We start from the raw sequence: 12,059 nt of genomic DNA, 5'->3' as shown, positions 1-12,059 counted from the left end.
ACAGGGTTTCAGCATCTTGGCCAGGCTAGTCTTGAACTCCTGACCTTGTGATTCACCCGCCTCGGCCTCCCAAAGTGCTGGGATTACAGGCGTGAGCCACTGTGCCCGGCCTGCTGCCCAGCTTGCTTTCTTCTGTGTTAAATACTCTGATTCCTAGACTGGATCGTCCTCAGTTTACTCCCTGTTTTGCTGGAGGACATCTCCTAGTAGTTTCCCAAGAACATGTCATAGGAGAACATATTTTTGAGACTTCACTTGAAATGTCTATTCTATGTCCCCCCTTGATTAATAATTGCTATAAATCTAGGTTGAAAACTTTTCTTTCAAGACTCTTAAGTCTTTTTTCACTCTCCGCTTTCAGTGTTTAAAATTAATGGTTGAAAATCTGATGCCATTCATTCTTAATCCCAGTCCTCTGTGACCAGCTTTCGCTCTCGGGAAGATTTCACGATGGTCCCTGTGTATCTGCTGCTCTGGAGTCGTATGTGAATGTGCCGTAGTATGAGCTGTTTTAATTCAATGTACTGGATACTCGGTGGGCCCCTTTCCAAACCAGAGATCCATATCTTCCATTGTGGGAAATTGTTTTACATCTTTTTTTTTTTTTGATAACTTTCTTTATTCTGGTTTCTCTGTCCCCTTTTCGAATTATTTTGAATTGGATGTTATTAGACCTCTTTGTTGATCCTCTTTGATGATTTTTCTTATCTTTTTTATTATTCATTTCTTTGTCATTTTGTGTTATCTTATGGTAAAATAGTTCCAACCATCATGAATTTTTAATTGCTACCATTATATTTTTTCATTTCTACAAACTCATTATTCTGTGATTTTTAAAAAACATTCCTTTTATGTTTCAGTGATTAAGGACCTTCTCTTTCTGAAACTAAAGATAGTTTAGCTTTTCAAAATTTTCTTCTGCTTTCTATAAAATACCTGTTTCTTCTGAGTTCCTTTTTTTGGTTAGTTGGTTGGTTTTGATGTTGGAGATGTCTAAATGTCTGTGGATCATATACTTTCTTTATATAGCTGAATAGAAGTTCTGAGTATACTGGGCAGAAATTGTATAATGGTCATTAGCAGCAAGCTGTGCATTTTATTAGAAGAAATTCTGTATCATTATATAAAAGCCTTATATATGGGACTGTGAGGTTTACCAGAGAAAGAAGCTCCATTTCTTCTATGTTATTGTGTATATTCTTAACTGTGGCCATTCCTGGGGATGAAGTAGGATAGGGTGGGGTGGGAAGGTGCTGAGGTCTTAATGTTAAGTGCGTAGACTTTGACTTAACTCCTCCATTTTCAGCTGGCAACTCCTCCTGACTTTCCATTGTGCCTGGGATCCCTGAGTGCAGAGCATTTTTGGTTCAATTGCACTGGAAAAGAACTTGCTGACTGCTGGGAACATTGGAGAAGGATAGTGCCCCAGCTGCGTTAGTGGGGGCTGTGGACCCAGGCATTTAACTGTTCTTTAATAGAGTGTTATCTAATCCTTTTGTTATCCTCACCTTCTTGTGGTATCAGGGCCTCCAGCTTCTGAGACTTTCTGTAGTTCTGAGCGGGTCAAAGCTGCTTGCTTTTTATTAGTCATCCTATCTATAGGCAACTAGATCTCATTTTTACCACTTGTCACATTTTTACCACTTTGCTACCAGTTAATCACTAAAAGAGAATGGGAGTAAGTATCTGTGTTAAAATCACATTTAACTAGAAGCTTTTGTAAAAATTCTTTAGTTGTAAAACATCATTAATTGTTCATTTCCATTTTACCTTCATGCAGAGCTGGCAGAGTTGCCTTTGATACGGTTAGACTTCTCATGCAATAAAATTACCACAATCCCTGTTTGTTATCGGAACCTCAGGCACCTACAGATGATCACCCTAGATAACAATCCACTACAGTCACCTCCTGCACAGGTAAACCATAGTGGAAGCGTCAGGTAAACCATAGTGGAAGCATCAGGTAAACCATAGTGGAAGCGTCAGGTAAACCATAGAGGAAGCGTCAGGTAAACCATAGAGGAAGCGTCAGGTAAACCATAGAGGAAGCGTCAGGTAAACCATAGTGGAAGCGTCAGGTAAACCATAGTGGAAGCGTCAGGTAAACCATAGAGGAAGCGTCAGGTAAACCATAGTGGAAGCATGGTATGGACTTTTTTTTGGACAAAGGATGAAATTTAAAATTTTCTGTACATTTATCATTCTGTTAGAAAATAATTTCTTTTAAAATAAATTCACATGCATATGTATTTTTGAGAAGCCTTGAATTAATGGATTGGAAGATAATGTTTCCAGAAGTGTTTTTCCTTTCTCTAAATTGGTATTTGTTTTTAAATTGAAGAATTCTTCCCTACATTTTTTTCTAATAAAATTTTAATTTCTTAATATTTTTCTTGTAAAATTTGAGTGTAGACACCATAAATGCTAGAGACAGGCCAGGCGTGGTGGCTCACGCGTGTAATCCCAGCACTTTGGGAGGCCGAGGCGGGTGGATCACAAGATCAGGAGATCGAGATCATCCTGGCCAACATGGTGAAACTCCGTTTCTACTAAAAATACAAAAATTAGCCGGGTGTGGTGGTGGGCACCTGTGGTCCCAGCTACTCAGGAGGCTGAGGCAGGAGAGTCGCTTGAACCCAGGAAGCGGAGGCTGCAGTGAGCCGAGATCGCACTACTGCACTCCAGACTGGGTGACAGGGCGAGACAAATAAAAATACTCAGCTTTCAGAGCTAAAAACTATCAGTACATTTCTTTTTCTGATCATTGTTATTACAACCTTCCTAATTCTAAAAGTCACAAATACCTAGTTTAGACATTTTAGTCGTTTATCAGTGACTGAAATGAAGCTATACAGTAATAATTATAAGGTAGCTTTACATGTAGATGCTGGACATCCTACAACCTATAAATGTTTGCCAACTCATTATTTTCTCTTAGCTCTTTTTTTTTTTTATTGAGACAGAGTCTTGCTGTCGCCCAGGCTGGAGTGCAGTGGCACGATCTCGGCTCACTGGAATCTCCGCCTCCCGGGTTTATGCCATTCTCCTGCCTCAGCCTCCCAAGTAGCTGGGACTACAGGCGCCCGCCACCACGCCCGGCTAATTTTTTGTGTATTTTAGTAGAGACGGAGTTTCACTGTGTTAGCCAGGATGGTCTCCATCTCCTGACCTCGTGATCCTCCCATCTCGGCCTCCCAAAGTGCTGGGATTACAGGCGTGAACCACCACGCCCAAGCCCCTTAGCTCTTTTTAACTCTGCAATTTATTGACGATTTTGTACAAGCATATGCTTCTGTCTCTTTTTTTTTTTTTTTTTTTTTTTTTTTTGAGATGAAGTTTCGCTCTTGTCGCCCAGGCTGGAGTGCAATGGCGTGATCTCGGCTCACTGCAGCCTCCACCTCCTGGGTTCTAGTGATTCTCCTGCTTCAGCCTCCCGAGTATCTGGGATTACAGTCCCCCGCCACCACACCTAGCTAATTTTTTGTATTTTTAGTAGAGACGGGGTTTCACCATGTTGATCAGGCTTGTTTGAACTCCTGACCTCGGGTGATCCACCCGCCTCAGCCTCCCAAAGTGCTAGGATTACAGGCGTGAGCCACTGCGCCTGGCCACATGTGCTACTCTTTATGGCAACTATAAAACTTTATGCGTAAACTTCCTAACAATAGAAGGGTCTTATAAGCCTCAGGACTTTGTGTTTTGACTTCTGGAACAAGTAGCAACAGAAATACATGTAACAGAAATATATGTAATATTTCATGATGTCCTGCTCTTCTTTCTCAAAGCAAAATCAAAAACATAATTGTATGTGATTGTTGGATTCCTAAAAGTAAAAGTTGCTTCACGTAATCTAGTGGGGAGAAATGCTTTAAATCTCTGACTATGCAAACTAATCAGTGTGATAAGTTTACTTGGTATTTGAACAGTATAATCAAAAATTATTTATTTTATATATTACTGAAATTTACTAGTGACTAGAAAATGAAAACTTATATTTACCAGTTAAACACCTAAAATAGCACTTAACCAAATAATATAATTTGTTATAAGAATATTCGTTTTTTAATATTACTGTATGTACTTGATAGAAATGCCTCCTGTTCCCAATGTACGTTACATAAAATGTTGATATGATAAAAAGGAGCATACTTCAGATGAGTAATGATTTGTCTACATTTATGTTACTTTATTTAGATATGTATAAAAGGCAAAGTCCACATATTTAAATACCTGAACATACAAGCTTGTAAGATCGCTCCAGATCTGCCAGATTATGATAGGAGACCACTGGGTTTTGGCTCCTGGTAAGTATATTCTGTACCTTTGCCTGTCATATTTTTTGCACAGGGAATCAAATAAAATGGATACTTTAATTTGCCTGAATGTTTGACTAAAGGGAAATAACCTGTTTTAACACTGTTATCCTCAGAATGCTTGTATTGTAGTGTTGATTACTTACATCTGGCAAAGTCTAGTTCTAAGGGTTTCTCAACCTTGGGACTATTGACATTTTATATCAGATAATTCTTTGTTGTGATGGGCTGTCATGTACATTGTAAGACATTTAGCAGCGTCCTTGGCATCTACCCATCAGATGCCAGTAGTACCCTCCCAAGGTGACAAACAAAATGTCTCCAAATGTCACCTTGAGGCTTCCAGTTGAAAACTACTGGTCTGAGTGACTTGAACACTAACTTTAGCTCTGCTGCTGAAATAACTAGCTGAAGGCAAGTCATTCATACTTTTTGGGTTTCATTTTTCCTACAAGGAGGGAAGAGTTGAATTTGTTGACCATTAACATCACTTCAGTATCTTTTAAGTCTATGAGTCCCTCAGCTACATAATATATGACTTATAAGTCTGAGTCCCTCAGCTACATGACATATGACTTACAAGTCTGAGTCCCTCAGCTACATAACATGACTTATAAGTCTGAGTCCCTCAGCTACATAACATGACTTATAAGTCTGAGTCCCTCAGCTACATAACATGACTTATAAGTCTGAGTCCCTCAGCTACATAACGTGACTTATAAGTCTTTGAGTCCCTCAGCTACATGACATATGACTTATAAGTCTGAGTCCCTCAGCTACATAACATGACTTATAAGTCTGAGTCCCTCAGCTACATAACATGACTTATAAGTCTATGAGTCCCTCAGCTACATGACATATGACTTATAAGTCTATGAGTCCCTCAGCTACATAATATATGACTTATAAGTCTGAGTCCCTCAGCTACATGACATATAAGTCTATGAGTCCCTCAGCTACATAACATGACTTATAAGTCTGAGTCCCTCAGCTACATAACATGACTTATAAGGTCATCTGCTTGGCAGTCCCAACCGTATGGAACAATCTCTTCTGTTTGTAACAAGGTCTTACTGTGTTGCCCAGCCTGGTCTCTCAAACTCCTGAGCTCAAGCATTCCTCCCACCTCAGCCTCCTGAGTATAGAGCAGTCTTAAGTAGCAAGAATTAAATTCTTGGGCCTTTAAACAAGCAGGATAGATGTTTCAGTGAAAGTGAAATAATGTTTATGGACTTTACTCCAAAGAGAACCCCTCAGGCCTTCTCTTGGAACCTCTCAAATTTTGCTTAAAAGCACAGTCCCAGTAAACTCGCCTCATTGGGTGAACAAGAATTGCAGAGGTGTGATTGTTTTGAAGCTAGATAATAATGAGTACATGAGGTCTCATACTATTCTGTTTGCTTTGTTTCTATTTGGAATTTTTCATATTAAAAAATTAAAAGAAAGCCCATTTAGTTCTAATAGTTAAGTGACTGCATGTTTTTTTGGAAAACTGATCTGTTTAATTTCAAATGTTAATTGTTAAAATAACAAACTTTGCAGTAACAAAGTCTCTTTTTGGCAGCCATGAAGAACTGTACTCAAGTCGCCCGTATGGAGCCCTTGATTCAGGCTTCAATAGCGTGGACAGTGGTGATAAGAGATGGTCAGGGAATGAAGTAAGTGTTTTTTATAATCTGTGTGTTATAACACCTGATTAAGAGAAAATAAAATGATGAAAATGAAAAGTGCCTTAACCGGATTCAATTTCTCACTACATAAAATACAGAAAAGTCAAGGTGGGGGTAAGATTCCCACATTCTACAGTTGGAACTGGTGTTCTGCTTCCTTACCGGCTTTCCATCACGCGGATTTCCACCTGTCTGTTTCCTCATTGTCTCATGGAAGTAGTTTCATATCATAGAAAGGCAAACAGGAGCTGAGCCAGTGGAAATTGAAGCCTAAAATGTGAAGGGTGGGGTGTTCTTGAGCAGAGGCGAGAGACAGTGAGAGAACAAGTGGGACTTCAGGCCGATGGGTAGAGATGAGGACCTTAGTGAAGAGTATTCATGTGCTCAGGAACAACCTCCTAGCTAATTCTGTCGTTTTCCTGGTTTTTAAATTATTTGTATTATGTTTTCTGCTCTTAAAAATTAGTGTGTCCACAGAGAAGGTCTACAGAAGAAAAAAAGTAAAAAAAAAAAATTACTAATGTGAATATTTTAGCGATGCATTAAGTTATTAAATAAACTTTTGTTAGCAAGATTGATAACCTATTTATAACATTGTTTTATGGTGAATCAAAAGCAAATTAATTTTAGACCACATCCCATTTGTAATTTGGAATTGTGTTTGTATGTCTTGGTGGGTGGGTTCATAAATGTGGCTGTATCGATACAGATATATACGTAGATATTTTAAATCTATATGTATAGATTTGTGGAGTCATGAATGTTTTTTTTTTTGAGACGGAGTCTCGCTCTTTCACCCAGGCTGGAGTGCAGTGGCACGCCCATGGCTCAAGCAGTCCCCCCACATAAACCTCCTGAGTAGCTGGGACTACAGGCTTATGCCACCACGCCCGGCTAATTAATTTTTTTTAAATTTAGAGACGGGGTCTCCCTGTATTGCCCAGGCTAGTCTCAAACTCCTGGGCTTATCGTTCCCACCTTGGTCTCCCAAAGTGTTGGGATTATAGGCATCAGCCACCACTCCAGGCCAGGTTTTTATCTTTTTGAGATAGGATCTCGCTTTGTTCGCACAGGCTGGAGTGCGGTGGTGGAATCCTATCTCATTGCAGCCTCGAAGTCCTGGGCTGAAGCAATGCTCTCGTCTCAACACCCAAGTATTAGGATTAGAGGCATGCGTGAGCACACCCAGCTGATTTACTCCTGGCCTCGAGTGATCCCCTGGTTCGGTCTCCCAAAGTACATGTATTACAGGCGTGAGCCGCCAGGCTGGAAGATGATTGTTCACGTTTCTGCTTCTTTTTTAAGCCTACAGATGAATTTTCCGATCTGCCTCTTCGAGTAGCAGAGATGACTAAAGAACAAAGACTACGAAGGGAAAGCCAGTACCAAGAGAATCGCGGCAGTTTAGTGGTAACAAATGGTGGAGGTAAACGTAATTCCAGTGACATCGAAAGTGTTTGCAGTCATTTAACTTTTTAAAGTTGTCTTTTTCACACCCACTGCTTTTGTTTGTGTACCTATAGCTTCTTCACTCTTCTTTTAAATACTTCTTTTCATATATGATTGAAAAATGCTATTTTCCATTGGGATGAAACTATGATTTCTGGTTTCAGTCAGAGTTAAAATATAGTATTTCTCCCTTGTTTTTATTTTGGGAGGAAACTTTATTAGAGACAGTACACCTGGAGTAGATCTTCATTAATCTGGATTTAACCATGACCTTTTGAAGTACCATTCTCCCTTTTTAAGATTCTTGCTGTGGTCATTATTTGATCTCTTTTAGGAATTTAGTGCATTTTTTTTTTTAGCGTTTACCTTTTCTTCACTTGGAATTGTCAGATGCTCTTCAAGGGCGTCTGAATCGCAGTTTTCCTTATTCTGACATTAAAAAATTTGTAGTTCATTAGCAAGTAGCACTCTACTTGCTTATACTTTCTGAAGCAGACTCTTGATTTTCGCATTCCATTCTGTATTGCTTGAATTGGTTTGAATTTAATGTTTAATGTTTAACTTCATATTTAAATTTTGAGGGCCAGTTATAAGGGAAAATGACTTTGATTTTTCCAGAAACCTATTACTTATCTGAGAAGAGCTTTCATTTCTGCGTGATGATTTCAATTAAATGGTTTGCTGTCTTTTTCCTCACCATCTTATGTTCTTTCCTCCTGTCGTTACCATTTTTCATTTACATTTCAGTAGTCTTCAGTGTTTCTCTCGTATGAGGTATCTTTCTCCATCAGTTTATTTAAGACTTAAAATAATGTTGAGATCTGTGCCGGTATGGTAGCCACTAGCCACATGTGGTAATTATTGAGTATTTGAAGTGTTTTTTAAGGCTGGGCGTGTTGGCTCACACCTGTAATCCCAGCACTTTGGGAGGCTGAGGCAGGTGGATCACTTGAGGTCAGGAGTTTGAGACTAGCCTTGCCAACATGGTGAAACCTCATCTCTACTAAAAATCCAAAAAAAAAAAAAAATTAGCAGAGCATAGTGGCACATGCCTGTAATCCCAGCAACTGGGGAGGCTGAGGCAGGAGAATCAGTTGAACTCAGGAGGAAGACGTTGTAGTGAGCCAAGATCGCGCCACTGCACTCCATCCTGGGCAACAGAATGAGACTGTGTCTCATAAAAGGAAATAAAAAAGAAAGGTGGTTTTTCCAAATTGATACGTATTGTAAGTTTAAAACACACATCAGATTTTGAAGACTTCATTTGAAAAAAAGCATATAAAGTAGTAATATTTTGCATTGATTATATGTTGAAGTGATATTTAGACATATTGGACAATGTAAAATATATTAAAATTAATGCTGCCTCTTTTACTTTAAAAAATATGACTACTAGAAAATTTCAAATGACGTATGTGGTTCACCTTTATGGCTTGTGTTATTTTTCTCTTTGGCCACACTTGTCTAGATTGTATGAAGAAGTAAAGTTGCTTTCTTCAGAAATGGTCTTAATATAAACATGTATTTAGTCAGACAAGTGTTAGCACATTAAAAAAAATGCATTTATTTACTTGGTTTCTAATGTGGATGTAAACTTGTAACCTTTTCATCTTTTTTAGCTATTAATAAAACTCTAGTAACTCATAATTCATTTTATATTAATTGCATTCACAGAATTATTTATAAATGAGTCAGAAGACTAGTTTGAGAAAGAGGCTTCTCCAGGTTCACTGCTCCAGCAACTGCGATTTTTAGGCAGCCTATAGAACGTCATAAAGTAACAGGTTGTGGTTTAATGCGTCTCTGGAGAAACTGTCTTAGTAGCAAGTTTTTTTTTCTAGTGTGCCATTTTAAGTAGTTGTTTCATTACTTTTAAACTTAAAAATAATGGGGGATTCCCAAACTTAATAGATGAATGATGTGGCTAAAAATAATTTATATACTTCTCCTCACCCTAAAGCATTTTGAGAGGAAAAAATTTGTCAAATGAATCCCTTCCCATCCAAAAACTATTATAAAATATCTACATTGCTGACCTCTAGCAGATAGTTTTCCAAATAGGACAATCTTTGTTCTGATCTTGTTTCTGTTTAATTGACAACAATTACTGGAAGGGAGATAGTAGTCAGAAACTCTTTTCTTTCTCAAGTCTAGTTTACTCCTACCTTTTCCCTTTTTTGTGTGTGGCCTTTTACTTTCTTTTGAGTTGACTGTGTTCAGTTTTCCACCTGCTGTCTCCTCCAGAGATAATAAGCCCCAGACCTGAAACACGAGGATGTGCCTTTCAGTCTTTAAAGCTGTTCTTGCTCTTTGTCTCACAGACTCAGACTGCTGTGTTTAAAACAGTAAGGAGCTGTCCAAAGAAAATGTTAAAGGTCTCTATTTCAATAATTATCAATTACTATGTTCTTTAGTGAACTAGGACTAAGGTTTTCTGGAGCCTATTTTTGTGAGTGACCATGAACTAAATAATAAACACTCAGGTGCCAGCCTCGGTGGCCGACGCCTGTAATCCCAGCACTTTGGGAGGCCAGAGTGGGCGGATTGCTTGAGCACAGGAGTTTGAGACCAATGTGGCCAACATGGTGAAACCTCATCTCTACTAAAAATAGAAAAAGTAGCTGGGCGTGGTGGTGCACACCTGTAATCCCAGCTACTTGGGAGGCTGAGGCAGGAGAATCGCTTGAACGTGAGAAGCAGAGGTTGCAGTGAGCCAAGATTGCACTACTGCACTGCAGCCTGGGTGGCAGAGTGAGACCCTGTCTCAAAAAAAAGAAAAAACAAAATAAAATATAAGTAAAATTTATTTACTTTTTTTTTATTTTTGAGACGGAGTCTTGCTCTGTTGCCCAAGCTAGAGTGCAGTGGCATGGTCTCGGCTCACTATAACCTCCGTCTCCCAGGTCCAAGCAATTCTCCTGTCTCAGCCTCCCGAGAAGCTGGGACTACAGGCCTGCACCACTAAGCTCGGCTAATTTTTGTATTTTTAGTAGAGACGGGGTTTCACCATATTGGTCAGGCTGGCCTCGTACTCTTGACCTCAGGTGATCCACCCGCCTCCACCTCCCAAAGTGCTGAGATTACAGGCGTGAGCCACCAACCTTGGACATAAAATGGGTAAAAAAAAGATTTACGTCATTTAAAGTTTTTATCATCCCTCCCACTTTTTTTTTTTTTTTTTTTTTTTTTTTTTTTTTTTGAGACGGAGTCTCGCTCTGTCACCCAGGCTGGAGTGCGGTGGCCGGACCTCTGCTCACTGCAAGCTCCGCCTCCTGGGTTTACGCCATTCTCCTGCCTCAGCCTCCCGAGTAGCTGGGACTACAGGCGCTCGCCACCTCGCCCGGCTAGTTTTTTGTATTTTTTTTTAGTAGAGACGGGGTTTCACCGTGTTAGCCAGGATGGTCTCGATCTCCTGACCTCGTGATCCGCCCGTCTCGGCCTCCCAAAGTGCTAGGATTACAGGCTTGAGCCACCGCGCCCGGCCCCCTCCCACTTTCAAAATAGAAAATCTTGGGGAAAAGGAAATAAGTAAATGTCTTTTATTGGCTGTCTAATTCGAATGTTTTTTTCTGGTGTGTGTGTGCATGTGTGGGGGTGTGTGTGGTGTATACAGTGGAACATGATCTGGATCAGATTGACTTCATAGACAGCTGTGCCGCAGAGGAAGAAGAGGCCGAGGTGAGACAGCCCAAGGGACCGGACTCAGACAGCCTGAGTTCACAGTTTATGGCGTATATTGAACAACGGCGAATCTCTCATGAGGTAGTACCTAGATTGAAGCCTAAATATGTTGCTGTCCCTTCGTGAAAATAATTCATGATAGTATAAAGTTTTGTTGTATCAGTGATTTGTTGACTTAAGCCTAATTGTTTTCATTATGTTCACTTCTAATTTCAGTACCGAATTGTTGAAATTTATTCAGAAACATCAGACAGTAGTCTCAAGTAGGCTTTAGGTTTATTTTTCAAACCAGAAGACAGATTTCAGAATGTTGCAGAAGGAAAAAGAGAAGTCTAGGTACTGTTAAGGCCTTCGAAGAAAGTACAAAGAAAAATACAGTGATGCTTTTCATTGTTGTTTTTATTGCTTTTATATTGTTACTAACTGATAAATCATAGTTTGGTCAGTAGTTAATTAACAGTTAAACCAAAAAGTTGACTTTTGTGGCAACATGCAGACTTAACCATAGCATTTTTATAATATGCTGAATTATATTGGAGCTTTTGTGCTAAGTCACACAGAACATAAATTGTTTGCTATTAAAATTCTTGGGTATCTCTTAAGTGGAACATTGAATTGCCTTATAAAACAAATGTGCATTCAGCCCACTGCAGAATCTCCGCCAGCTCCCCAAGGGTCTCAGATAGAATAGCGTTCTTCAGTCTGTCTTGTCAGCATAATAAAATGGCTTCACTTTAGTGGATGCGATGTTGATGTCTGGAGTTGGTTTCAGGCTCTGAGCAGTGATTATTTGAGAAACAGTTGGGTCCTTTCTAGAGAATGATGTATTAGCCTTTTAGAAATAGAGAATAATCTCTTTGGTCTGAGACAGCTAAAAGGAAAGAAAAAAAAAGAAATAGAGAATAATCATTTCAAGTGGGACATGTTGTAGAGTGGTATTATCATT

General features: G+C 39.4%; 1 protein-coding gene across 25 annotated transcripts in view; it reads left to right on the top strand.

Annotated features, from left to right (window-relative positions):
• The window catches only part of LRCH3 (leucine rich repeats and calponin homology domain containing 3), a 118,623-nt gene that overhangs the window by 40,528 nt on the left and 66,036 nt on the right, over window positions 1–12,059 (top strand). For all 25 annotated transcript variants that reach the window (XR_013413449.1, XR_013413448.1, XM_077991048.1 and 22 more), the window contains exons 5-9: window positions 1,781–1,917; window positions 4,195–4,304; window positions 5,878–5,971; window positions 7,289–7,409; window positions 11,046–11,194. Coding sequence is in view for 23 of the 25 variants with exons in the window: in XM_077991048.1 (XP_077847174.1) it covers window positions 1,781–1,917; window positions 4,195–4,304; window positions 5,878–5,971; window positions 7,289–7,409; window positions 11,046–11,194 (611 nt within the window). In the remaining 2 variants the exon portion in view is untranslated. The remainder of the gene's footprint in view (window positions 1–1,780; window positions 1,918–4,194; window positions 4,305–5,877; window positions 5,972–7,288; window positions 7,410–11,045; window positions 11,195–12,059) is intronic.

The sequence above is a fragment of the Macaca mulatta genome, chromosome 2 (assembly GCF_049350105.2).
Source record: "Macaca mulatta isolate MMU2019108-1 chromosome 2, T2T-MMU8v2.0, whole genome shotgun sequence".
In the NCBI taxonomy this organism is placed as follows: domain Eukaryota; kingdom Metazoa; phylum Chordata; class Mammalia; order Primates; family Cercopithecidae; genus Macaca; species Macaca mulatta.
This window is presented reverse-complemented; position numbering and strand designations above follow the sequence as displayed.